At 36.4% G+C, this 25326-nt stretch overlaps 1 protein-coding gene across 3 annotated transcripts in view; it reads left to right on the top strand.

Annotated features, from left to right (window-relative positions):
* Tdrd3 (tudor domain containing 3) overlaps positions 1-25326 on the top strand; it is a 145417-nt gene that overhangs the window by 93379 nt on the left and 26712 nt on the right. For 2 of the 3 annotated variants that reach the window (XM_041670494.1, XM_041670500.1), the window contains exons 11-12: positions 12006-12856; positions 19668-19793. In XM_041670494.1, coding sequence (XP_041526428.1) covers positions 12006-12856; positions 19668-19793 — 977 coding nt within the window. Of the gene's footprint in view, positions 1-12005; positions 12857-19667; positions 19794-21368; positions 22882-25326 lie in introns of those variants that run through there. The other variant, XM_041670509.1, reaches the window with a different exon arrangement.

Below are 25326 nucleotides of genomic sequence, written 5' to 3' on the forward strand. Positions count from 1 at the left end.
TAAAGTTCATATTAACTAAATAATAATATTCACTAAGTAACGATTAAATCCTCTTTAATAAGTATTTCTAAGCTCCTTTGTTTTGTCTCAAATGACAGTATGTTTGCAGGCATATTTATAATCTGTAATAATGTTTAGTCCTTTATTTGAAAGCTTTATTGCTAAAATAAGGCCTACTGGTTGTTTTGAATGGGTTGGGCAATGCTTTAATCAGGCTGATGAGAAAGTACTGCTGATTTACTGTATCGTTATTGTTAATATTGGCTGAGCAGACACTGAGTCCATCAACTGCAGCTTTCTGTCCCACACTCTAATGATGCTGACACCATACAGAAGAGATCCATTATTCCACACTTCAGTGTAAACAGATGCACAATAAATGAATACATTTGTAGACAGAAGTTATGATGGATACAGTGAAGACAGCAAGATTGATGGGAGAGCTTGATTTGCAGTGGCCATCAAGTGTATTTTTTTTCTTAACATACTGTTCTATTAATCTTTCTCTTGTTAATTTACTTTCTTGTTAAGTGACAATATTCTTAAGTGACCTGGGGTGTATAGGAAAGAACAGTCGAGACAATTGACTGAACTGGTTTTCAGGTATTTTACAGCTTCATTGTTTCCTTTTAATTGGAATTAATGCCCAGAATATATTACTCGGAATTCTTTCAGAAATCTTACATTTTAGATTAGATATTTGCAGATAATAGGAAATGTTGAACATTTTTCTTAGGGGCATCTAAAACGCTTTTCAGAATAGTCTTCCTAACACTTAATGGATAGCTGTCTTGTGAAGAATGTTATGATCCTATGGTTTGTTTTAAGTTCATCTTGACATCATTGTTTGGGTCTTGAAGAAGCTGACACTATGAGGATTAGTTGTAATTCACTGGTATACAGATTTGGAGCTTCAGAAACACCTTTGTGAGTAGGAGGAATAGCAAGTTAGCACTTGCTCAGTATGTGTGAGGCCCTGAGTTCAATTTCTAATAACACACACACACACACACACACACACACATGTAACACACACACACGTAACACATGCCACACACATGTAACACATGCCACACACACGTAACATACACCACACACACATGTAACATACACCACACACACATGTAACATACACCACACACACATGTAACATACACCACAAATGTAACATATACCACACTCATATACATACATCATTGAATAATGGAGCTTTTCTTAGTATTTGTGTTTTGTTTCAGTTCAGTTCAAGCTGTCTTTGGATAGTGTTTAATTTAGGATTTCCAAACGTCAGTATTTAGCTTAGCAAATATCCTGGTTTGGTTTCTAGTGCTGTGATGAACACCTTACACAAGTAACTTGGAGAAAAAGGATTTATTTAATCTTAGAGTTCACTGTGTATTATGAAGGGAAATCAGGGCAGGAACTCAGTGTAGGAACCTGGAGGCAGGAGGTGAAGCAAAGCTACAAAAACTGCTGTTCCTGGCTTGCTCACTCACCCCGCTTCCTTTATAAGGACCTCACGCGCAGTGAGCTGGGTTCCCCCATTGCAATCAGTAATCAAGAAAACCTCTTACAGACTTGCCTACAGGCCAGTGTGATGGAGACATTTCCTTATTGAGATTCCTTCTTTCCAGATATGTGTAGGCTTGCGTCAAGCTGACAAAACCCAGCCCACTTAGCAAATTTTGTCTTGGATGGTCTTCTTATGTCATATTGGTTATGCTATTCTAAAGCAAAGTTGTGAAACCCCAAACACTATAAAATATGCATCTTTTTGAGTTATGACATAGTGCTGTAATGCTGAAGATTTTATATCAGACTTCATATGGTAGACAACAGTCAAAATGTAGGCATGCTAAACGCACTGGGATATTTATTTGTATCTATAGCCCATCCCAAGTCATATTATCAGGATAAAATGTGAACTACAAATATTCCCAAGTATTTTGTTTGAGGATTATTGAACATGTCAGATTTTGTAGTGTTTCAAATTTATTGAGCGAACATCCTCCTTTAAGTGTAAGACGTGTGTGTGTCAAATTTAATACAGGTTTTTAATACATTTACTTTCAGATCATATGCAATTCCTCTCGAAGAGCCAAGTGTACTATCATTTCTTAAATTTTACGTTTAAATATTCCATCCGAAGTAACTGATCGTTTCTTAGGAAATGTCTTCCAGCATTAGCTTTAAAAGCCTTTTTTCAGAACAGGCAGCTGAACCCAGGGCTTCATGCGTACTTGGCAAGTGCTTGAAAGCTGAGCTTCATCTCCAGCCTTTGATGGACTGTGACCTGGAAGTGTCAGACACATAAATGCTGTCCTCCTTAGGGTGTTTCTCAGGGTCTTTTATCACACAATAGAACATCTAGTTTCTTGTGATTTCCAGCCTGCACATTTTAGAAATCTTAATTATTTTATATGCATTGCCTGTGTGGATATTTCCTTAAACTAGTAATTTAGCTAGCACTAAGCTACACACATCTCCAGAATTTACTAGCAATCAAACCCCAAAAGGACTTAGATTTTTAAGTCTATAAAACACCTTGAAAAGAAATTGTATAGGTCTGTGAGTTCCCTCCGGACTGTGGTTTCATTAGCATACTATTAGCTGTACTCTTAATTCAAAATGGTCCAAATATTCTTCTGAATTTTGAAAATTTTCTGTATGGATGTTACGTATCGAATAGTTGAATATTAGTTACCTGAAGAAGATTGCCCCTGCTGAACACCTGCACAGGGGTGGCACCACCCATAGTGAGTTGGGCCTTCTCATAGCAATCATTAATCAAGAAAACTTCTCACTAAATTTACATCATTTTGTTTTGTGGTATAATATCTAATTAATTTTCCTTGATATTTTATTAAATATGGATTTATTTTCTCAGAATGCTAAAAACACAGTCTTTTCTTTCATTTTTACTCGTCTAAGATTTTCTTTTCTATAAAAAATGATGGATGCTATTTACTGAGAACTGCTGTGTTCTTGGAACCGTGCTAAAGGCTTACCAACACTAAATGATGTTATGATTTCCATGCGACAGATAAGCATGCTGGAAGAGAGAAAATGTCTCACTTCAAAGAGTTAAAGAACTGGGGTTTTGATATTTTTTTTTTTGTTGTTGATACATAACTTCTCTGACTTGGCATTCTGAGCAGCTGTTTACTTGGGGAGGAAGAGCAGTAGAGTTCAACTTTGGCACATGATGAGTTTGTAAGACCAATGATGTGGTCAAGCAAGCAGTTGCGTTTAGAGATCAAGTCAAGGTAGAGAAGCAGCAAAGGCGGCTGAGCGAGAGTGCTGGCTCTCAGAAGTCCCAGACGGTCAGCGGAGGCCCAATTCTTTGATTTTGCTGATAATATGGTTTAAATACTCCTTCGGTGTCTGATTTCAGGCTGTCAGCCATGGAAAACTAGCTCATACACTTTTGTGACTATTCAATAATCAGCTTTTGTGAGATGTTTGAGCTGAATCCCGCATACCGCTGATTACACTGCTCAAAAGTGGTGAAGTGGCGGGTCCAGAACACAAGCCAGGGAATCCCATAGATGGAGTGCTGCATAGACAGTGGAAACAATATTTCCAGAACAGCGTATTCAGTCTAGCATGGAAGTTTTATAATAGGTGGATTAGTTTTCTGCTTTCTCTGACCAAGCAGCTTACAGGAAGAGGAGTTGTTTTGTCTCAGTCTGCAGGTGGACACTGCCACGGAAGCATGTCTGCAAGAGCAGCAGTGTTGGACAGTTTGCTCATATCTGGGCTGCACAGAAGGGGGAGAGCCTGGGGATGCTCGTGCCCTGCTGACTTTCCGTTTGCCTTTTCATGTAATGCAGACCACAGCTGTTAGGATGGAGCTACTCACAGCTATGGTGGGCCTCCCCTCAGTTAAGCCTCTAGAGACAGCCTTAGTGGTCCTTCTAGAGTTGTACCTCACAAATTCCCTAGGTTTTTCTTAATCCAACAATTTAACAGCCAAAATTAGCCATCACATACAGGTTTAGATTGGTGGATTTTTTTATTGATGACTCTGAAATATTTTTTTATGATTTGTTTTATTATTTTTATTTTATGTGTATGTGCATATGTGTTTGCGTGAGTGTTGTGTGTGTACCTGCAAGGACCGGAGGAATTCATTGGATCCCGTAGAACATAGTTACAGGTGGCTGTGGGCTAAGTCATCTAGAAGAGTACCAGGTACTCTTTACTGCCCAACCTTCTCTTAACCTCCCCATACAATATTTTTAAAAGGTTTTATTGTTCATAAAGTATTTATAAAATGTACATGATGATTTAATAACTACTTGTACTTGCATCTTTGGTAGGAACAGTAGTTTCTGACCTTACAGTTTATAATCTAAGTCAGAATCAGAAAATAGATTTGCAGAAGAGATATGTTTAATAGAGGAAACAATAACTATTAAACATATTTTTAGAGTAGGATCTTAAGATCATCCTAAAATGTACTCAATACTTTAAGGGTTTGTACAAAATATCCTAATTTGTACAGCTGAAAAAAGTTGAGATTTTTGAGATGTCAATGTGTGTGTGTGTAGTGTGTAATGTATATATGCCTGCTACAGAGTACTGTGCATCTGCTGGAATATATACTATATACTCCTCAGTTTACACCATCTTCTGTAATCAGTATCTTAAATGATTTGTGTGTACTGTGCAAAAATTGTTGAAGCTATTCTACTTGGTTCAGCTTTCACATTAGTAACCTGATGAACTGGTCCTGGACTGAAAGGGCAATGTTATCAGACCATATGTAAATATTGTTTTTGAATTTCATTTTTCTCAATCTACATTGATGTTCTTGTCGCTAAGATAGCTTTGTATTTTACTGGCATGTTTTGTTGTTATATTGAAAAAAATTGGTTTTGTCTTGCTTTAGTTTAGTTTGCAGATTTCAAGAATATGTATCTTAAGGAGAATATTAAATATGAAATTATTGTGCTCTTGACCCTGGAAAATATACCCAGCTCAGAAGGATAACTATATGTTATTCTTTGGGTTTACTTTCTTATTTAACTTCTCTAGAATCATGAATTATAGGCTCAATGTCCTTTATTAATGGCTAGAATCCACTTATGAGTGAGTACATACCATATTCATCCTTTTGGGTCTGGGTTACCTCACTCAGGATAGTGTTTTCTATTTCATCAATTTGCATGCAAAATTCAAGATGTCATTGTTTTTTACTGCTGAGTAGAACTCTAATGTGTATATGTGTCACACCTTCTTTATCCATTCTTCTATTGAGGGGCACCTGGGTTGTTTCCAGGTTCTGGCTATTACAAATAGTACTGCTGTGAACATAGATGAGCAAATGCTTTTGTAGTATAATTGGGCATCTCTTGGGTGTATTCCCAATAGTGGAATTGCTGGGTCCTGAGGTAGGTTGACTCTCAGTTTCCTGAGAAACTGCCACACTGATTTCCAAAGTGGTTGCACAAGTTTGCATTCCCACCAACAATGGATGAGTGTTCCCCTTATTCCACATCCTCTCCAGCATAGGCTATCATTGGTGTTTTTTATTTTAGCTATTCTGACAGGTGTAAGATGGTACAGGGATTGCATTTCCCTGATCGCTAAGGAGGTTGAGCACGACCTTAAGTGTCTTTTGGCCGTTTGAACTTCTTCTGTTGAGAATTCTCTCTTCAGTTCAGTACCCCATTTTTTAATTGTGTTAAAGACAAAAAGGCATCCTACTGATTGGGAGAAGATCTTCACTAACCCCACATCAGGCAAAGGTCTGATCTCCAAAATATATAAAGAACTCAAAAAACTAGACATTAATACTCAGCTCAGAAGAACAGATGATGTAATTCATTTTAGAAGGTACTAGAGAGTGGTTTGGTTTATTAATTCCAAATATTAACTTGGGGCTTACTGTGTGCTGGACACTGTTAGATTAGAGGTGTAGCAAACAAAAGAGAAGTCAGAGATCTTAGAGGAGTCTGTCTTAATCTCCAGAGTTAGGAAGATGTTGCTTTTAGAGTGAGTTCGGAGCTTAGACCTGAAGAAAAGCCGGAGGGAAGAGGCCCGGAGTGTATGCAGACATTGTGCAGGCCTGGGTGCGTGAGTGAGCATCCTGAATGGAAACTGCTTAGGACAGGCTCTTTGCTCCAGAACACAAAGTCGTGTGTCAGAGTGGCTGTTGGTAACTCAGGGGGAGGCAGCAGAACTGGGGCTATCAGTAGCAATCAAATGTTCCTCATTGTTTCAGTATTTAGGTGTGGAATTGTGATATACTCATATTCATGTGATGTGTAGAGAGAAACGAAGGGGGAAGAATCAGCTCAGGTCCCCAAAAGATGTGTTCTCACTTAACACAGAATTATTCAGCTAGTACTTTTTTAAATATCTTCGGCAAACAAAAACAAAAAGAAAATAAAACAAACAAATAAAAAAACCAACTTTTACAATAATCCAGAGTTTTATGAGAAATTTCTAAAAATAACTTGTGGTTATTAATGATTTAAAGTGAGTAGCTTGATTGCAAGGGGAGGAACCTGATAGCGTGAATATATGAGCTGTGTGACGATAGGCCCTTGTCCTTGATCAGCCTTTTCAGCTTCCTTAGCTGTAAAATGGAGGGCTATTATATCTTTAGCCTAAAGTAAATTTATTTGGTTTTTATATACATAGGGAAGTTCTGTGGACCGAATTATTTATTTTTTTACATCTGCAAGCAACACCAGCATCGTGTGCATCTTGAGCCTGGCCTAACTGTTGGAATTGCTGTCTATTACACTGTTTTTCAGAATGGTCATGATTTATTAATTCATAGTAACAATGATCTGCTTTATAACTCCCTAATAATGGAGTTTTACTTCTTAAGAAAGTTTGGTACATTAAAATTTTAATAAGTATGTTCATCTTAAGCTTAGTGTTTAGTTTAATGTGTATCATACCTTTGATAGAATTTAATGAGCCTAGGAAAATAATGTATATTTTTAATAATTAATGAAGGCCTAAAAGAAATGCTAATTTATGTGTAATCACTTTTTCTGGATTTTGTGTCTTTACTTGACATTAATGAGTATCAATTTGAGGATATTGGAACACAGTACTTTTCTGTTTGGAAGCAGTAAAAGTGATGATATTTTTAGTTAGATATCATGAAATTCCTGTGTGCTTTCTCTCCTTGGAATTTTCTGTTTTGCTTATGCTGCATTCTTTATTCCTTAGGGCTTAACTAAAACATAGGACACAACTTCTGTTAGTCTTATCATAATAGTTTATTTCCTTTGAGATCTTTACTTTCAAGTCACACCACTTTCTGCATCGATGTTTGTTGCTGCCCTCTTCCCATTGTAAGTGACTGTCACAGGAGGGTTGTGGCTCTTTCCTACTGTTTCATCTGTAGTGACTAGGGCAGTGCTGATACCATCTATGGTCAGTATTCACTTATTGCCACGACTATCTGAAAGAATTAAAGAAGTAAGCACCATTATGCTAGTTTTTTACATCAGACAACTGCTCAGGGATAAGACTGGGATTAATTCCAATGATCGCTATAATTCCAAATGACTATATATATTTCCAAGTTGAGTCTTCTCAATTCTGTGCTAAGGGTTACTTCTTAGATAAAGAAACTGAAGTGCGGGCTGGAGAGATGGCTCAGCGGTTAAGAGCATTGCCTGCTCTTCCAAAGGTCCTGAGTTCAATTCCCAGCAACCACATTGGTGGCTCACAACCATCCATAATGAGGTCTGGTGCCCTCTTCTGGCCTTCAGACATACATACAGACAGAATATTGTATACATAATAAATAAATATTAAAAGAAAAAGAAACTGAAGTGCTTGTGAGTTTGTCCAAGATATGACTAGTAAGCAGGAGATGCATGTAAGAGAGGGACTTTAGAAACGTCGTGTTTTACTATGCTCGTCTTTTCCATACTCACCTGTACCAAGTCTAAATCTACTGTAGTGTGCTTTAATGTTCTCCTCACCTTGAGAAGGCAGAACAGAAGATGGGATTTTCTCCTTTACCCTTAGCCTAGCAGAAGTGAAAGCATTAAACAAGTAATTTAAACTTGGGGCATTGTTTCATTTCCAATGTTTTCAGTAATTTTTTGAGCAAATATTTATTGAGTATCTCCAGTCTAGGGTTGGAAAACACTGGAGAAAACAGTTCTGAATAAGACCCAGACAGACTCCGCCTTCAAATAAAGACACCAAGTATATATATTCCTAAACATATAAAACAATCTGCTCAGTCCATATATGTATGTGTATGTATGTATGCATGAATGAATGAACATCTAAAGAGGCCATGAATTTGAGTGGTGGTGGTGGGGTACACAGGAGTGATTGGAAGGAAGAAAGAGAAAATTTATGTAATTATATTTTAACTTCAAAAAATAAAGAGTAAATTATTGAGGGTTATTTAAAGCTTTTATAATAAAACAAATAAATACGTCAGAGTAAAGGAATAGAAATACATGGAGCACTAGCTGAATGAGGCAGCTATGCTCACTGACTTGGAAAGATGCCACAAAGTACAGCTAATCTCAAAGTAGACGCAGCCCCTTAGTGAAGAACAGAAGCATTTTGTTGTTGTTTATGGAAATGTGCACAGAGATTCTGTGCATTATATTAAAAAGTAACCTCTGAGATCTTAGCAGTGGCTGTGTGTGAAGTTAGGATTACATCATCATTTCTGTAGTGATAGGATTGTAAGAGTTTTTAGTTTCCAAATATTTAAGAGTATCTTCTAGTTCTAGTTCTATTTGCCGACAAACTTTACAACAGTTGAATAATACTCCATTGTATGAATATACTACATTTCGTTACCCACTCCTCTGCTGACGTTCGTCTACACTGATTCTAATTTATGACTATTATGAATAGATCAGCAATGAACATGTTTGAGCAAGTGTTACTGGGGTTGGATGAAGTATCCTTTGGGTGTATGTCCAGGAGTGGCATAGCTGGATCTTGAGATAGATTGATTCCCATCTTCCTGAGAAATAGCCAAATTGATTTCCATAATAGGCTATGAAAGCATGCACCCAGCCAGCAAAGGATGAATGTTTCCTTTTTTCCACATCCTAGCCAGCCATTTACGTTATGATCTTAGCCTTTTTGACAGGTGTGAGATGAGATCTCAGAGTAGCTTTGATCTGCATTTCCATGTTGACGTAGCTGTAGAACATTTAAATGTTTCTCAGTCTTCTGAGTCTCCTCTTTTGAGAATTTTCTGGCTATATCTCTCTCCCATTTTAAAAATTAGCTTGTTTTTTTGATACCTAATTTTTTGAGTTCTCTATATATTTTAGGTAGTAGTTCTCTATTGGATGTATAGTTGTGTTGGAACATGGTCCATGAATGTAGTCATGTGAGGAAAATTGTGAGTGCTTATAACAAACTTCAATAACACAAGACACTTAGCATCATCAACTTCAGCTTTTGCTCTTTGGTATTACTCTTTTAACCGATTTTAAAAGCTCATGAATTTATTCTTTCTTACCCATAAAAGTATATTGGCATTTTTATTATTGAAGTTGTGCTGTTTGGTATATCACAGTTTGGATTTCTGATTCTTTATAAGAGTGGCAGAAAACACCTGGATTCTGACTACAAAACTGAAGCCATGTCTCCCTGCTGTTGTTCTATTTCTGCTGCTGCTTCTTTTTAAACAAGATATTGTTTATTTAAAATTCCCTTGCTCTACATTGGATAATTGAATATGTGCATCTTATTTATTCAATAACTAGCTCAGTTTTCAGCTTACTTGCTTTCTACTTAACTTTGTTACTTAGCTGCCTACAATAGAATTGATTCTGTTTAAAGAAGAACCTCCTTTACTTGCATGCTATTTTGTTTTGAAGTAAAATAGTTTTAATGTGTGTGTACGTGCACTGAAGTAGGTATATATATGCACATATACACAGTGTAGTCTTTTAAAAGGACATTTTTTCAATGGGTTTAATTCTCACGAAATATTCCTATTTTTTTTAGGTGAGTTCTTTTATAAATTTACCTTTATGTCATTGTGATAATGAAAATGTAGTGTGTGTTCTTTGTTAGTAAAATTTCTTTTTTATGTTATCATTTATATTCAATACTTAGAGATAATATTTTGACAGTTAAATGTAATGACATTTCCTCTTCACTGTTTTGCAGTTTTCTAAGCTTGTTTATTTCTTAAAGATGATAAACTACCTTGGAATTTCTTGTGCATATTTTTTGAATTGTGTGTTTGATATAAGAACACTGGTGTGTGGGCATGATGGAGTAAATAAATTGAATTGTTAAGTGCTTGTACAAACAGATCAGAAAGTATAGAAAGTTTTTTAAAAGACAGGACCTAGAGCTAAGGGAGATTGTGGTATTTTTAGTCATGCAGTTTTTTTTTATACCTTTTAACACCAGTTGCAGACTAGAAAGTTTTGCTTTTTTTGTTTTTTCTTTCAGAATGGAGATCTAATCATCTCATGGCCATAAAATCTAGTTGTACCTTCTTTCTATGTATTTATCTAGCCTCTATCTTTAACCCAAGCACTAAGTTACTCTCATGATAACCTGCTTTTTTCTAATGATTTTTGACCATCATAGATATCAGTGACGCTGACTAAAATAGTTTAAGAAGGAAAAAAAATTCTAAACATAGCAAATTTAAAATCTTATTCCCCAAATATATTTTCATATCTTGCTGATGGCAAATCAACTGTCTTCATATTTGATTTATTTTAGCAACAAAATTTTTCTTGGTTTACACTGCAGGAAGCCTTACCCTGTGCTGTTAGTTCAGCATCCGTGTGTTTCTGCATTCTGATAATGTGTGAAGACTGCTTGTGTAGCACACCCAGATTACTAATCTGGTCACTCTGCTTTGTTCTCTGACATGCTTGTCATGTGTGTCACAAGTAGTTCCTCTTCCCAAAATTTTTATTCCTAGAAAACACATAATGTTAGCAAAAAGTCTCCAGAACAGTTTAAGGGCTGGAGAGATGACTCAGCAGTTGAGTACATGCTGCTTTTCCAATGCACCTGAATTCAGTTCGCAGCGCTCATAGCAGGTGGCTCATAACTGTTTGCAATTCCAGTTCCAGGGATCTGGCCTATGCGGGCACACCCCACCACACTACACACACACACACACACACACACACACACACACCTTTTTAAATTAAGTATAATTGTTAAAATGAGACATTTGAATAGGTTTATAAGGTTGGAATTCTTGGGGAAAGTTTTTCTTAAATATAGTTGGCAAGTATTTGAAGTCTTGGGTATTTCTTTTTGTCATAATTAATAGGTTGGCCTGTATGTAGAAGCTTACCTAGAAAATAATTCATTTTACTTTAAATGTCAAGTCCAATGGATTTGCTTTGATGAGTTTTCTTATATTTGCTTTTTTGTCTTGCCATTTTGAATCTCGATTTATGGTCTGTGACTTAGAATTTTTAAACGTGTTCTTTATTCTTGTTGACCTAAGCAGTTTTCTTCTAGTGAGTGTTGGAAACATAGAGACATACTAAATTGGCATTTAATATCTGGAGAGCAATGAGGGTAGTTTTTTTGCAGTGCTAGAAATAGGTCAACCAAATGTCATTAGTGCTCATCTTTGGGAATGTGTTGACCCTAAGAAATATACAAGGGCCTGAATCTTGACAGTGACTTATGTCAAAACAAACAAAAGAAAAAACCAAATAAGTTCATCAAAGATAAATCACTTTATTTGGTAATATTGTAGTCATTTTTTGAAACAACAGAAGAAAGTATATGTATCTTTATTTAACATAAGATAAATGTGCAGCTGCTAACCTGCTTTTATCTTGATCTGCATCATCACTTTAGTTTTCTAATGTGCTAACCAGGAAGACCTCATGACCAATAAACAGAACTCAGAAGAAGCCATGAGTTAAGGTAACAAGGTTTGAAGATAGGAGATGTTCAAATACTAACCTTCTACCAATATAATTTAGGAATTTTCAAATAAGCAACAATCTACTCTGTCTTCATCCTAATAATCATGTGCTTCTGCCTTTTAGAACCAAAGTCACAACCACAGCACCTTCATCAAGGACAGCACAGAGTGTCAAATACTGAACAAAATGGGATAAAAGATAGCAATCAATCAAAACATCTTCCTCGAAACGATACCAGGCAGCCGAGAAATGAGAAACCTCCTCGTTTTCAAAGAGACACCCCCAATTCGAAGTCAGCCTTAGAAAGCAGTGTGTTATCTAGAAACAGAGGCTCTGAAAGACCAGGTGGTTCTTCTGGTCCTGAAGTGTGGGCAGAAGAGAGGATCAAGTGCGATAGACCATATTATAGATATGACAGAACTAAAGACGCTTCATATCCATTAAGTTCTCAGCACAATGATGGCGCTTTTAGAAAAAGAGATAACTCTATGCAAAACAGATCAGGAAGAGGTCCATTGTATACAGAGGCAAAAGAAAACCCACTTCCTCAAGAATTCATAGACTATAATAATCAAAAACGTGGGAAAAGAGAAAACCAAACAGGTAATCCTGATCATTTTTATGACAGGAAATCACGGACAATGAATAATGAAGCTTTTAGTGGTCTAAAAATTGAAAAACATTTTAGTGTAAATACTGATTACCAAAATCCTGTTCGAAGTAATAGTTTTGTTGCTGTTCCAAATGGAGAGACAGAAATGCCACTGAAAGGAAGACGCGTAGGACCAATTAAGCCAACAGGACCTGTCACAACTGTGTCCTATGATGATAAAGTATTTTATAATAGTGGGCCTAAAAGAAGATCTGGGCCAATTAAGCCTGAGAAGGTGATAGAATCATCTATTCCTGTGGAGTATGCAAAGATGTGGAAACCTGGAGATGAGTGTTTTGCACTTTATTGGGAAGACAACAAGGTATGACTGTTTCAGATACAGTGCTCTGTAACATACTATGTAATGTTCTGATGGTACTCTGTAGAAATTGTCATCTGTATGTCTTATTCTGTAATCATACCTGTTTGGGGCCTTTAAAGAGATTTACAGATGTGTAATTCATAAAAGAAAAAATATTTAACATTTATGTGGGTACTTGGAATTTGCTTATCTTACATATGAGAGCCATATCAAAATGATTAAACAGTTTAGCTCTGTTTCACTTATCATTTGCTAAATGATAGATGTTTAGTTTCTTGCAGATTTTACTGATGGGGGGAGGATCATTTCAGTGGTACAAAGTTATTGCAAATTTTTATTTAAAAATATATACTGTAAAAAAAGAGGAAATCATATAAGCTAGTTTTTCTTTTTAAACCTTGCAACAAATAAATGAATAGTTACTAGTTGGCTAAAAGGGGAAGGAAGAATTGGGCAGAAAAGAAGACAGGGGAAAAAGTCAAGTGGTAAGAATCTGGTGAGAGAGCCGGGCGATGGTGGCGCACGCCTTTAATCCCAGCACTCGGGAGGCAGAGACAGGCGGATCTCTGTGAGTTCGAGACCAGCCTGGTCTACAGAGCTAGTTCCAGGACAGGCTCCAAAGCCACAGAGAAACCCTGTCTCGGAAAAAAAAAAAAAATCTGGTGAGAGCTGGGAGACAGGTGAGCACAGAAAGGGAAGAGAACCCAGAATGTTACTTGTTTTTTAACTTTGTTGGTTCATTGAAAATTTTGTGTCATGTTTGATTATATTTGCTACCCATCCCAACTCCTTTCAGATCCACTCCTTGTTCCCTACCCATCCAACTTTGTGTTTTGTTTTCAAAATGTATTATTTAAATTTTCTTATACTCATCAAGTCCAATTTGTGCTGCCCATATAGTCGCAGATGTGGGGACACTGACTGTAGCACGGTCTACTTCCCAGGGTACAGTTTAAGAGAAAACGGACTCCACCTCTCTCAGCAGCTCGCAGCTACCAGCACTCCTCTGTGAGGAGGGGACTTAGCACTCCTCCCCCTTCCCTTCTGTGACATAGTCTGACTTCAGCTTGCTCGGGCCTTGTGCTTGCTGTCACAAGCACTGTGAGTGGGACGTGTCCCTGCTAGGCCCAGAAAACATTTTTTCCATGTAGTCATCCACTGCCTCGGCTCTAACACTATTTCTGCCCTCTCTCCCATTGTGGTCCTTGAGCCATGGGGGAAGGGGCTGCGATATAGATGTCCCGTTTAGAACTCAACATTCCATTATCATTCTCTGCACCGTGACTGGTTGTGGGTGTCTTTGTTAGTTACCCTCTGCTGCAAATAGAAGCTTCTCTGATGTGAGTTGGTAGATGGGTGTAACAACCAGTCTGTCAGATGGTTTCATACCATGGCCATTAAGCTGAATGACAGGAGTAGTAGGTTCTAACACAGGGACTATGACCTCTCCAGCCACAGGTTCTTGGTCCAGATCGTGGTACCAGCTATGGGCTTCAACTTGTGAGGTGGGCCTTAAGTCCAATTAGAAAGTGGCTGCTTATGCTCATTATGTTCATGCCCCTGTTGTACCATTGGGCATGTCCTGTCAAAGCAGTCATTATTCCTGTTGGCAGGATTCATGTCTGAATAAGACTGATGCTTCCTTTTCTCCTCTAGTAGTGCGCCTAGTACCTTTCAGAACTCTGAAAGCTAGCCAGTAGGAATGAAGCTCTCAGGTTAGCACTAGCTTGCTCTCTATCTCCATATACTGTGCCTTCAGTATGTACTCTTCAGCTGGAGCATATCATTGTGGCAATACCTTGTATTGTGTAGAGTCTACGGGAACTCTCTGGTTAACAACTCCAAAAGAGGTAACCCACTCTTGGTATATATAGGGCTTTTTGTTTGTTAGCTTGTAAATGCCTTCTCAGGGCATTGTCACCCTGTTATAGGCTAGCTCTATTTAATCTCAAACTCTCTGTCTCCCCCTCTCTCCCCCTCCCCCCATGTGCGTCTGTGTGTGTGCTTTGAAGCTTCTACAGAATAGTAGCAGGTTTATATATGACTGTTTCTAAAGGTCTTTATTATTTATCCCTTGTTCCCTCCTCGACCCTGTCCTCCCATTCCCACCCAATTTAACTTTTTCTGTTCAATTATTTTTCTATCTGTCTTTCCTTCTAACATTCTCCCTCCCCTTACTAATTTCCTAGCCTCTTTGGCATTCCAATTGAAGCATGCATACCTGCAGATATAAAGCTCATATTCATAAATGAAACACTTGTCTTTTTCAGTCTGGGTTACCTTCATTTCCCTGTATATTTCATAATTTTGTTTTTCTGAACAGCTAAGCAATATTCCATTGTGTAAATATAACACATTTTCCTTATCCATTCATCGGTTGATAGACATCTAGGCTGCCTCTTCCTGGCTGTTGTGAATAGAGCATCAGTGAAAATGGATGAGCAGGTATCACTAGAGTAGGGTACAGAATCATCTTTGTTTATTTTCAAAAGTGATGTAGCTGGATCGTGTGGAAGATCTATTTTCAGTTTTTTAGGACCTGCTACAGATTTCCACAGTGACTGTACCAGGTTGTTTCTTGACCATTTTCATTTCATTTTTTGAGAACTCTGTTTAGTTCCATCTCCATTTTACAATGGAATTTTAATCTTTAAACGACTGTGCCAATAGCTCATGCTTGGAGTGGGATAGTATGCCTAACTTATTTTTTCCTTCCTGGGATTTGGTGTGGTCTAAGCTCACATAAGTTTTATACAAGCTGTCACAACTGCTGTGAGTTCATACACTGCCCTGCTGGGTCCAGAAGATAATCTTTGCCTATTATCATCCACTACCGTACTTTTTCTACTCCTTGCAGCTTGGGAAGCCAGTTACAGTGTTTGTGTTTCCTTTAGGGCTAAGCATTCTGCAGTCTTGAACTCTCTGAACCTTGGCCAGTGGTGGGTCACTGTGTCAATTACCATCTACTACAAAAAGATTTTTTTTTTGATTGTTCATGGGTTCTTTAATAAGGTGAGGAGAGGGATTAAAAGGTTCTTAGAATCAGATTGAAAGGAAAACACAATTTACAAGATCCTTTGTGATATAATGAAGGTAGTTTTAGGAGGGAATCCATAGGTATAGATATTTACATTTTAAAATCAGTCAAGTGATGCATCCAATGATCTTAGGAAAATAAGAACAAACCCAGCCCCAAATTGGTAGAAATAATAAAAATCAGGGCAAGAAAAAAATCAATGAAGTAGAGAGCAAGAGGGGAAAAAACTATCAACAAAGTAAAAATTTGTCTCTTCAGAAAGATAAGACTGACAAACCCTTGGCCAAAAGTAAGCAAAAGAAAGAACTCACATTAATAAAACTAGAGATGGGAAGGGGACCTTACAATTGTCAGAAGGATGGTGTGCATGCACAAGTAATCTTTTTAAAAAGTGCAAACTGGATTCAATAATAGCATATTAATATCATAGTGGTGATCACACTGGTTTCATCCTAGGGATACAATGATAGTGCAACAGATACATATAAATAAACATAGCAGCACATGTCTTAGTTAGGGTTGCTATTGCAGTGAAGAGGCACAGTGTGTTATTATTTTACTGACCTTCCCTGTCAACTGAGGATAGGCAGGGGCAGGAAGAAAGGGTTGGTGGATAGGAAATATCTTGTCCCTTACTGCCACAAGCTAATGCCACTGTGTCCCTCCCTCTTCGACTCACTGATACATATACCCCTAGAAACGCATGAGCATCACCTCTCTCTTACCTTACAAAAAGATTTTTGATTGATCTATGAAGTATAACAATTAAGAAATTGTTTTGATACTGTGTCCATTTAGCAGCATGTTATTGCTTTTGGTTGAATGCCTTTTTCATATTATTAATCCTACAATCCATGAGCACGAGAGTTTTTTCCTTCTTCTGGTATCTTCTTTAATTTCTGTTTTCAATAACTTAGGTTTTCATCATGTAAGTCTTTCACTTTGTTGGCTAGATTTATTCTAATATATTCTATTTGAGAAAAATTTAGTCATTTTATGTTTATGAGTCTGCATATATGTATGTGCACCATGTGTGTGCCTGGTGCCCATGGAGGTCAGTCAGAAGAGGGGTGTCATATTCCCCTGGAACTAGAGTTACAGATGGTTGTGAATATGTTCCTGGCTGGTGCTAGTGGAGGTCAAAAGAAGGGGTCAGATCCCCTAAATTGGAGTTATAAATGCTTATGAGCTCCTGTATGTGTGCTGGGAACCAAGCCAAGTTCTTCATCAAGAACAACAAATGCTCTTAGTCACTGAGTCATCTTCCAGGCTTAGGATATTTCATTTCATATTCTGAGGCCATGATGAATGCTTTTTGTTTCTAGATTTCCTTCTCTGTGTGTTTGTCATTTGCATATAGGAAAGCTACTGAGTTTTATTTACCTGTTTTATAGTCTGCCACTTTGCTGAACATAGTTATCAGCCTCAAGTAATGACAGCAACACTCATCAGCTAACTCTTGGCAAGTCTAAAACCATCTCTTTCAGGAGCAAGGATATCTCCTTGGTACTCTTGTTCATTGCCAAAGACATAGAAGCCTTGGATATGAATGATCAGCCACAAATAAATGGAGTAACAGAGAACAGATCTGCCTGTTTGCTCATAATTGAAATTGGCCGAAGAGTTCCTTCAGCAAGTTTTGAGTATTAAACAAACAATAACTTAGCAGTTGATAGACACCAGGTTGGGAATATGAAGTTAGTTTTGACTGTGTGTACTAATATCCACATGCCTCCCAGAACTTGATACACTTTTTAATAAAATTTTAATCTTAATTATAATTGTCTCTAAAAAATCAGTGTGCTGGTAGGATCAAATACAACATTTCTTTTCAATGAATCATTCTAGTTATTTGTCATTCTACTAGCCTATACTTAATAGATACTTTATCCATATAAAGACTGTATTAATTAAGAACACAGAAAAAACCCAATGTGTTGAATTCATTTGTTACCCATATTATATACATTTATAATAATGGTCCAATCTATCTTGATATTCAAAACATTTTTTAATACTTTTAAGTAACAGAAATCGGCACTGCTCGTCTTGTGAAGAGATGGTACTAGTTCTCTCCTAAAGCCATCCTGCTTAAGAGGAATATTTTAAATGTTTTGTCAAGAAGAGACAATTTCCAGATTTTTTTAATTAGAAACAAAGATAGAAATTTAAGAAAAGAAATGGACTATAACTACCATCAGGAAACTGTGCCTTAATTTTATTATAGTAATGTTTTAGAGATGGTCAACTTGTATATTCTAATGTTAATGTTTACACAGTTCCACATAATACCTTGTTTTATTTCCATTGAACTTAGAATTTGAGGCAGCTTTCTGACTCTCTTTACACTATAAAACTAATTCAATTATTTTCTCCCTCCGAACTTGAATATTATAGCAATAACCTCCAAATTGTTTTCCTTGCCTGTAATCTTAGATCTCTCAAGTTTGTCATTGATATTGGTCTTAGACCACATGAATGTGCTACTTAAAATCTCTTGCCTATACATGAACTCTCTTACCTGTACGAACTGTTCATAGACCCTCCATTATCTAAACTTTACTACTTACTGATCCTAATTTTTTATTTGTTGAGCAGTCATGTCGTATCATAATTAGTTTAAAACTTCTATTATTAGTTGCCTGTGTTCATCTTCATGGCCCCATAACTTCCCCTAGAATATCTTTTTTTTTTTTTTTAGCTAAACATTCTTCATCTTTAAATGAATTCCTTCCTCTCAGGAAGCTCATCCTGAATTCTCAGCTCTTTTCAATTGCACGTCATTACATCTGTAGTTCACTACTTTCCACGTTATAGATAAGTTTTTCTTTGTTTTTAACATGGATCACCTTTATTAAGCTGTGGGGTACTTTAAAAAAAAAAGAAATTAAACATACAGCTTTATTTGGCTCTGGGGTTCTTAAGTAAGGCTTCTTAGAAGTCTCCTCTGTGTCAAGGCTGTAATTTAGAGAGCTGAAGATAAAAACCAGAGAAATGGAATACTGCAGTCTTTTGGTTACTGCACGGAATCACAAGAGCTAAAGATTAAGCTGTAAGTTCCTAAGAAGGCATTGCCTTCTTACTTGTTTTCCTGGGCTACAGTATGATTGTTGAACTTATTGTGAACTGACATAATTTGAGAAGCTTAAAATTGAAACATACACTCAAAACAACTCAGAGCACAATAGTGAGTCTAAGAACAATAGAGGAAGGAAGAGAGGAATATTTGCCAAAGCCCTGAGATAAGGCCATCCCAGCATGTTGCTCTAAGCTAAGTAGAACCCAGACATGAAAAGGAAACCTCAGGGATTAATCTAATCCTTATATGAGATGCACTAGTTATTAATAAAATATATCAATTAAGGGGCTGGAGAGATGGCTCAGAGGTTAAGAGCACTGACTGCTCTTCCGGATGTCCTGAGTTCAATTCCCAGCAACCACATGATGGCTCACAACCATCTATGAGATCTGGCGCCCTCTTCTGGTGTGTGGGAAGCAGAATGTTGTACACATAATAAATAAATGAATAAATTAAAAAAAAGAATCAACTCGTTCCTGGTCCATACTTATAAAATATATCAATTAAGAATCAATTCGTTCCTGGTCCATACTTGGAGTTACCTAACCTTTAGAAGGATGTGGAGAATATGATTTTTTTTTACCTTTTCTCATTTTATTGAGATATTAAAATACATTAAGATATACTGGCAGAGTAGACATTGCCTCTATAGACAGCACTGAAGTCCTATGTGAAACTTGTTTTTGCCTCCTCAGTTTTACCGAGCAGAAGTTGAAGCCCTCCATTCTTCCGGCATGACTGCAGTTGTTCAGTTCACGGACTACGGCAACTATGAAGAGGTGCTGCTAAGCAATATCAAGCCCATTCAAACAGAGGCGTGGGTATGTGATCCAGATTCTGTACAAAGGCTACTCTGAAGAAAATAAATAGTTCTAAGAGATTAGGTGTAGTCACACAAAAATTGCAAGTGAGAAATGCTGAGTTCCTTTCAAAGTGGCTATTCCAACTAAAGAGGTCACTTTATCTGAACTGAGAATGAATGCACTACAATCCCTTACATGTATAATGTGCTGTTAAATCATGCTTTGGAAATAGCTACCCTTGTTTGGGTTTGCCAAATATTTTTATGTGTAAAATTGGGTTTTACGAATATTTTCTTTTTCAGATTACCTTAAATTCAGTTAAGTTATATCCAAAATTTGTCAAATTTCAATCTCAATGGGAAACATCATTTTGTTTATTGTTTGAGGTACCTATACAATCAGGAAAATCTCTTTAAATTATGTATGGTTTTGTACATTGTTTACCGCATGCATGTCTTTACACATGTATATGTGCAGAGTAACTGAATATCAACTTCGTAATTACTTGATTAGTTTTGTTGCCAGTTGTTTGACAAAGCTGTATAATAACTGAGATTGTGTAAGTTAGAATTTCTCTGGCCAGATATAGCCCATGTTTTATGGGACTTGCTAACTTTATACAGGCTGATTATCGTCCACATGTAAGTACAAATACCCATAGAAAAGTGTCCTCCAGTGTTCATTTTCATTAATTTGTTGCATTTTCCCTAAAGTGTCAAAATAAGCAGAAAATCAGATCATCCTGCCGGCAGCTCTCATCTCTGGAGCCCTACATTGTCTTTTTTCATGAGCTGCTTTTAGATTTGGTGTTTTAAGGATTTTCTGTCTTGTCTTTATTGGTGTCCTCATCCTCCAGTATAAATAAAGCAAGAACACAGAACCCAATTGCAGTTTTCAGACTTAGAGGCATGAATATTTGTTGCCTTTTTATTCAAGAAAAACTATTATTTTCTAAGGCAATTCGCCATTGTACCTTACACTATGATATTACTGGTGGTTCTTAGATTTAATTAAGAGGGCACATCCTTTATCCTGATTTTCTAAAGTTTTTTTTTTCTCAAAGACCAAGGTACCATCATTGTCTAATTTATATTTTTCCTTTCTTGGTAAAACTTGGATTCATGTATTTTTACTCTTCTTGATCTCATGTGATGGCTATTTTAATCCTCCCTTTAATATTTTTTTTATCTAATCTTAATGGTAAAGTGATTGTTTACTGAATCTACATTTCTAGAATTTGAATCATGGCTTGCTACTTTTACATACTCCCAGTTGTTTTTAGACATAGCATTCACTGTCCAAGTGGAAGTCATCTTTTTAATGTGTAAATTATACTTATTTTATCTGAGGCTTACATGATACAAGCTGGGGTCTTCCATAGCTCAGGCTATACTCAGTCTTGTAGCCAAGGATGATAAACACTTCTGCCTCCACCTCTCAAGTGCTGGGGTTAGAGGTGTGTACTCTTATGCTACCTTCAAAGCAAAATTTTTATTTCATTTTGTTTTTCTATTTTTAGAAATCTTAGGGGTTAATTTTACTTTTTTCTTCTAAAAGAAGCATTTAGTTTTCTTCTGTCTGTTTCTCTTCTAGGGCAGTCACACCTGATGACATTTGTTGCTCCTCTCTGAAACTCCCCCATTTAGAGGTGTTTGGTTCTCAAGTGCTACAGGCAATACTTTGACTGTTCTGCCTTAATAGTCCTCATGGCACTTACCTTGATTTTATTTGTGTAAGCATAACTGGATGATGGTTTTTATGAGATATCTTAGCTGGTTCAGTGATTATGTTTGGAACCACAATACACTGTTGAATACTCATTTATGATTTATCTCTACTTATTTTAAGCTTGAATTACATGCCTAAACTATTTTTGCAGAAGCAGGATAAAATCACTGCATCTTCTGGAGGTTTTGCCATTCTTTCCTCCTATATAAGATTTTTGCATAAATTAATGTAACTGGATCATGGGCCTCATTGCCAGGGGAAAGATCAGCCATTCTGTCTACAAGAGTAGTTATTTGACAGAAACATCTCTTTGAAATACAGGTGCCACCAGCTTAACAATTCTTTTTTATCTCCATTTAAACAATATCTATGTGTGCAGAGATCGTACATATGCAGCCACTGCAGCAATACAATCTATGCAGTTGTCAGTGCATGTGATGTAGAGTCAAGGCAGAGAGAGTTCTCTGAGCTTCTGAGAGTGTTTGTGTTGCAATCCACGAGCACCTTTCTGTACGTTGGGACTGTATCAAGGTTAAGTTAATCAAAGCTCCACAAAATTATAAGCAAAATGTCCACTGCACCAATAAGAAGGCAATCCTGCACTGCAGAATTAAAGGTCTGCAAGGTGCAGAGAATTTAAGGGGCCTTAGCATAGTTAATTCATCTACACTGTGGATGATCAAACTTTCAGTTTTTAAATTCTTGCACTGCATATGCGTGTTTGTATTTTTATGTGAAATAGTGTGTTTATTTGCTTAAGGTTCATGTTTGTTACTGGCAAAAAAATGTCGGAAATCTCTTAAGTTTTCCAAAAATACCAATGATCATTTAGCGAAGATGTTTTTAAGTAAAGTGCAGAACAACAAAAAACAGCTTGAGTATAAACCAAAAAGCCTTTATAAAAAACAGTTGCTTGTACTGCTTTTCAAAGATGTAAGGATAAATCATAAGTACAAAGCATGAAATATTAAGAGACATAAAGACTAAGTTAATAGTCGGTTGTATGGAAAATTAAAATAAAAGTTAATGCTTTAAATCTAAGTGTTAATGTTTTTCTCAAGAGGTTTATGGGTTATTTCTCTTACATATGTTGGTAGAATGAATGTCTATCTGTTTTTCTTCCAATCTGGATATGCCTACCTTTTCATTTCTAAGACACATTCAGAGATGTTACTTTAGACACTCAAAATATATGTTCTGATTTTCACTAAATACATTATTTGAAAATGATTTATTTGACATCTTGATGTGTTAACCTTGAACTTTTGTTTTTATTACAACTAGAGTTCACCTGGCTCTTTTTACTACTGTAGGATTTGTTGTTGTTTTGTTTTTTCTTTTCTAATTTTTTTATTAAAAATTAATTTTTAATACAGTATATTCTGATTGCGATTTTTCCTTCTCCAGCTCCTTCCACATCTTATCTACTTCTCTTCCCACCCAAATTCACACCTTTTCTTTCTCTCCCTCATTAGAAAAGCAAACAGGCATTTAAAAATAAAATTAAAATAAATTAAGATAAAGTAAGTCTTAATACCTAATTTGTAATGAACTTTCTAATTATCATATATAATGTGATATTTACAGTTCACTTTGAACCATATGAACACTCTAATTTTTCCTTCTGTTCTTTCTTTTCTTTGGCACTCTATAATGTTTCCTAAACAACAAAAATACCCTAAAATAAAATAAATAGTAAATAAGTTTTTTTTATTTTGTATTTGTATATTGTATGTCAGTGTGCACATGTGCGTGCTATTGAAACATTATAGAGCTATCCTTGTTTTAGCAAAGTAGTTGATGCATTATGGAAATATACATGGAAAAAACCCCATACTATTTCTTAATCCTCTCTATTGTATGAGAAAATATTAGCAAGGAAATCTGTTAATGGTACTCCCTGCAGCCCCTTCCTAATTGGTTTCTCTGAAATCCAAAACTAACATGAGGAAACCAGTATAAAGATGCCCCAGGCATCTTGGAAACCCTGTGCTAAAATTGACTGTGTTGCACAGATTCTCCTTTTGTCTTTCTGGAGTTGTTTCTAAAGACTCATTTACAGTCAGCCCATTGCTGTCTCTGAGTTTTCAAGGGCCTTTAAGACTTAGGTCCTGTGGGACTTTTGTGTCCCAAGAGGTGTCTTGGAGCATGCTGGTATTTAAGTATGTGCTTCTTCTATCACAGTGATTGCTGTTCTGTTATTCCAACCGGAGAATCACATTGTGTAGAGAAAGGTTAGTTCTACAACCTTAGCTTGAATAGGCCTTGATAGTAATTCTGAAAAATCTGAAAAATTACAGATTTTTTTTTTAAGTAATCATCCTATATTAAGTGGGTTTTTTTTTTTTTGTGGGGTCATTTATTACTCAACAAATATTCCTTGAAGACTTCCCAGGTTTCAGGCAGTATTTCTGTGAGTAAGTAGCACATATAAGCCCACAAGAATCTCCCCCAACCCCTGACACAAAAGTAACTTATCTATTATGTGAATGTATCTTCAGTTTAAGTCTTGTTCTTACCTCTTGAACCAGTGGAGATGATTCTTTATTCCACTTTAGTTTGAAGACAATTGTTGTTGAAAAAAATATAACAATGAATTTAATGTATTAAGTTCTTTTTCTGCAGCTACGGGGGCTGAGCCTGTGGGTAAAATGTTTGCCATTCAGGCATGAGGACCTTAACTAGAACTTGGTTCCCCAATACCCATGTAAAAAGCCAGGAATGGAATTTCACATCCCTTATCCCAGGACTGAATTGAAGACAGGAGAAACCTAGGTTCACTGGCCAGCCACTATAGCCAGTGAAGTGCAGTAAGACCATCGCTAAAATTGAATTGTAAAATTATAGCAGACAGTAACATTTGTGTTCACCCTCCCTGTATGTATGCACATATAGGTGTACACACATGCTTGCACACACACACACACACACACACAAACACACACACACACAGTAGTGGAAAATAAAAATATATTTTTCTATTTATTTATTATGACATCTTTGGTTTGGTTTGGTTTTGGTTTTTTAATGTAAGGTATTGCTATGCTGTCCAGGCTGATCTTGAACTCCTGGGCTTAAATAATCTTCAGTAGATAGAAGTGTAGGCCTGTTGTACCTTGACTGGCTTTGTTTCCTATTTAAACAATAAAATTTAGCCTGGCCAGGTGGCATATGCAGAAATCATAGCACTCAGGAGGGTGAGAGAGAAAGGTCACAAATTCAAGAGCACTTTCTACTTTGTACTCTGTGCTACATAATTAGACTCTGTTTGAAGTTTTAGTTTTGAAATAACTTTGCACAAGTTTGTTTTTCTTCTAATGATAGCATCCTGGAAAGCACATTTAAAAGCTATCCTTTCAAATTCAAGTAACATTCATAAGAGTCATAAATTATTATTCCACTAAAAATACTTTTTTTAAAGAAAGCATTGAGGACCAACGAAAACCCTACTGAGTTAGGACAGATAGAACAATGAGTTAACAAAGAGTCCTTACATGTGTAGGAACAAGGTCACGTTAGCAATTTAATTAGGCTATATGTAATTTGAACAGGTATCAAAGATCATAGTAGACATTAAAATGAGGACAATTGTTATAGAAATTAACTTGAAAAGAGAATTATGTAACAGTCAGACTTTGCCAGTTAGTATCCTGTTTGATCTTAGACTTGCCATTCTTGCTGATAAATTCTTAAATAAGTTAGTTCCTACACTATTGCTAAGAACAGAATTTGTTTTGGCCACTGACTAAAGTTATATATTTTTTCTTTTTTTCCGTCACTGTATTTTGGGAAACATTTCCTTTTGTGGTATAAAGTCAGAAGC

The sequence above is a fragment of the Microtus oregoni genome, unplaced genomic scaffold (genome assembly GCF_018167655.1).
Source record: "Microtus oregoni isolate MIOR12 unplaced genomic scaffold, Mior012 000001F_ref0000356, whole genome shotgun sequence".
NCBI lineage: Eukaryota > Metazoa > Chordata > Mammalia > Rodentia > Cricetidae > Microtus > Microtus oregoni.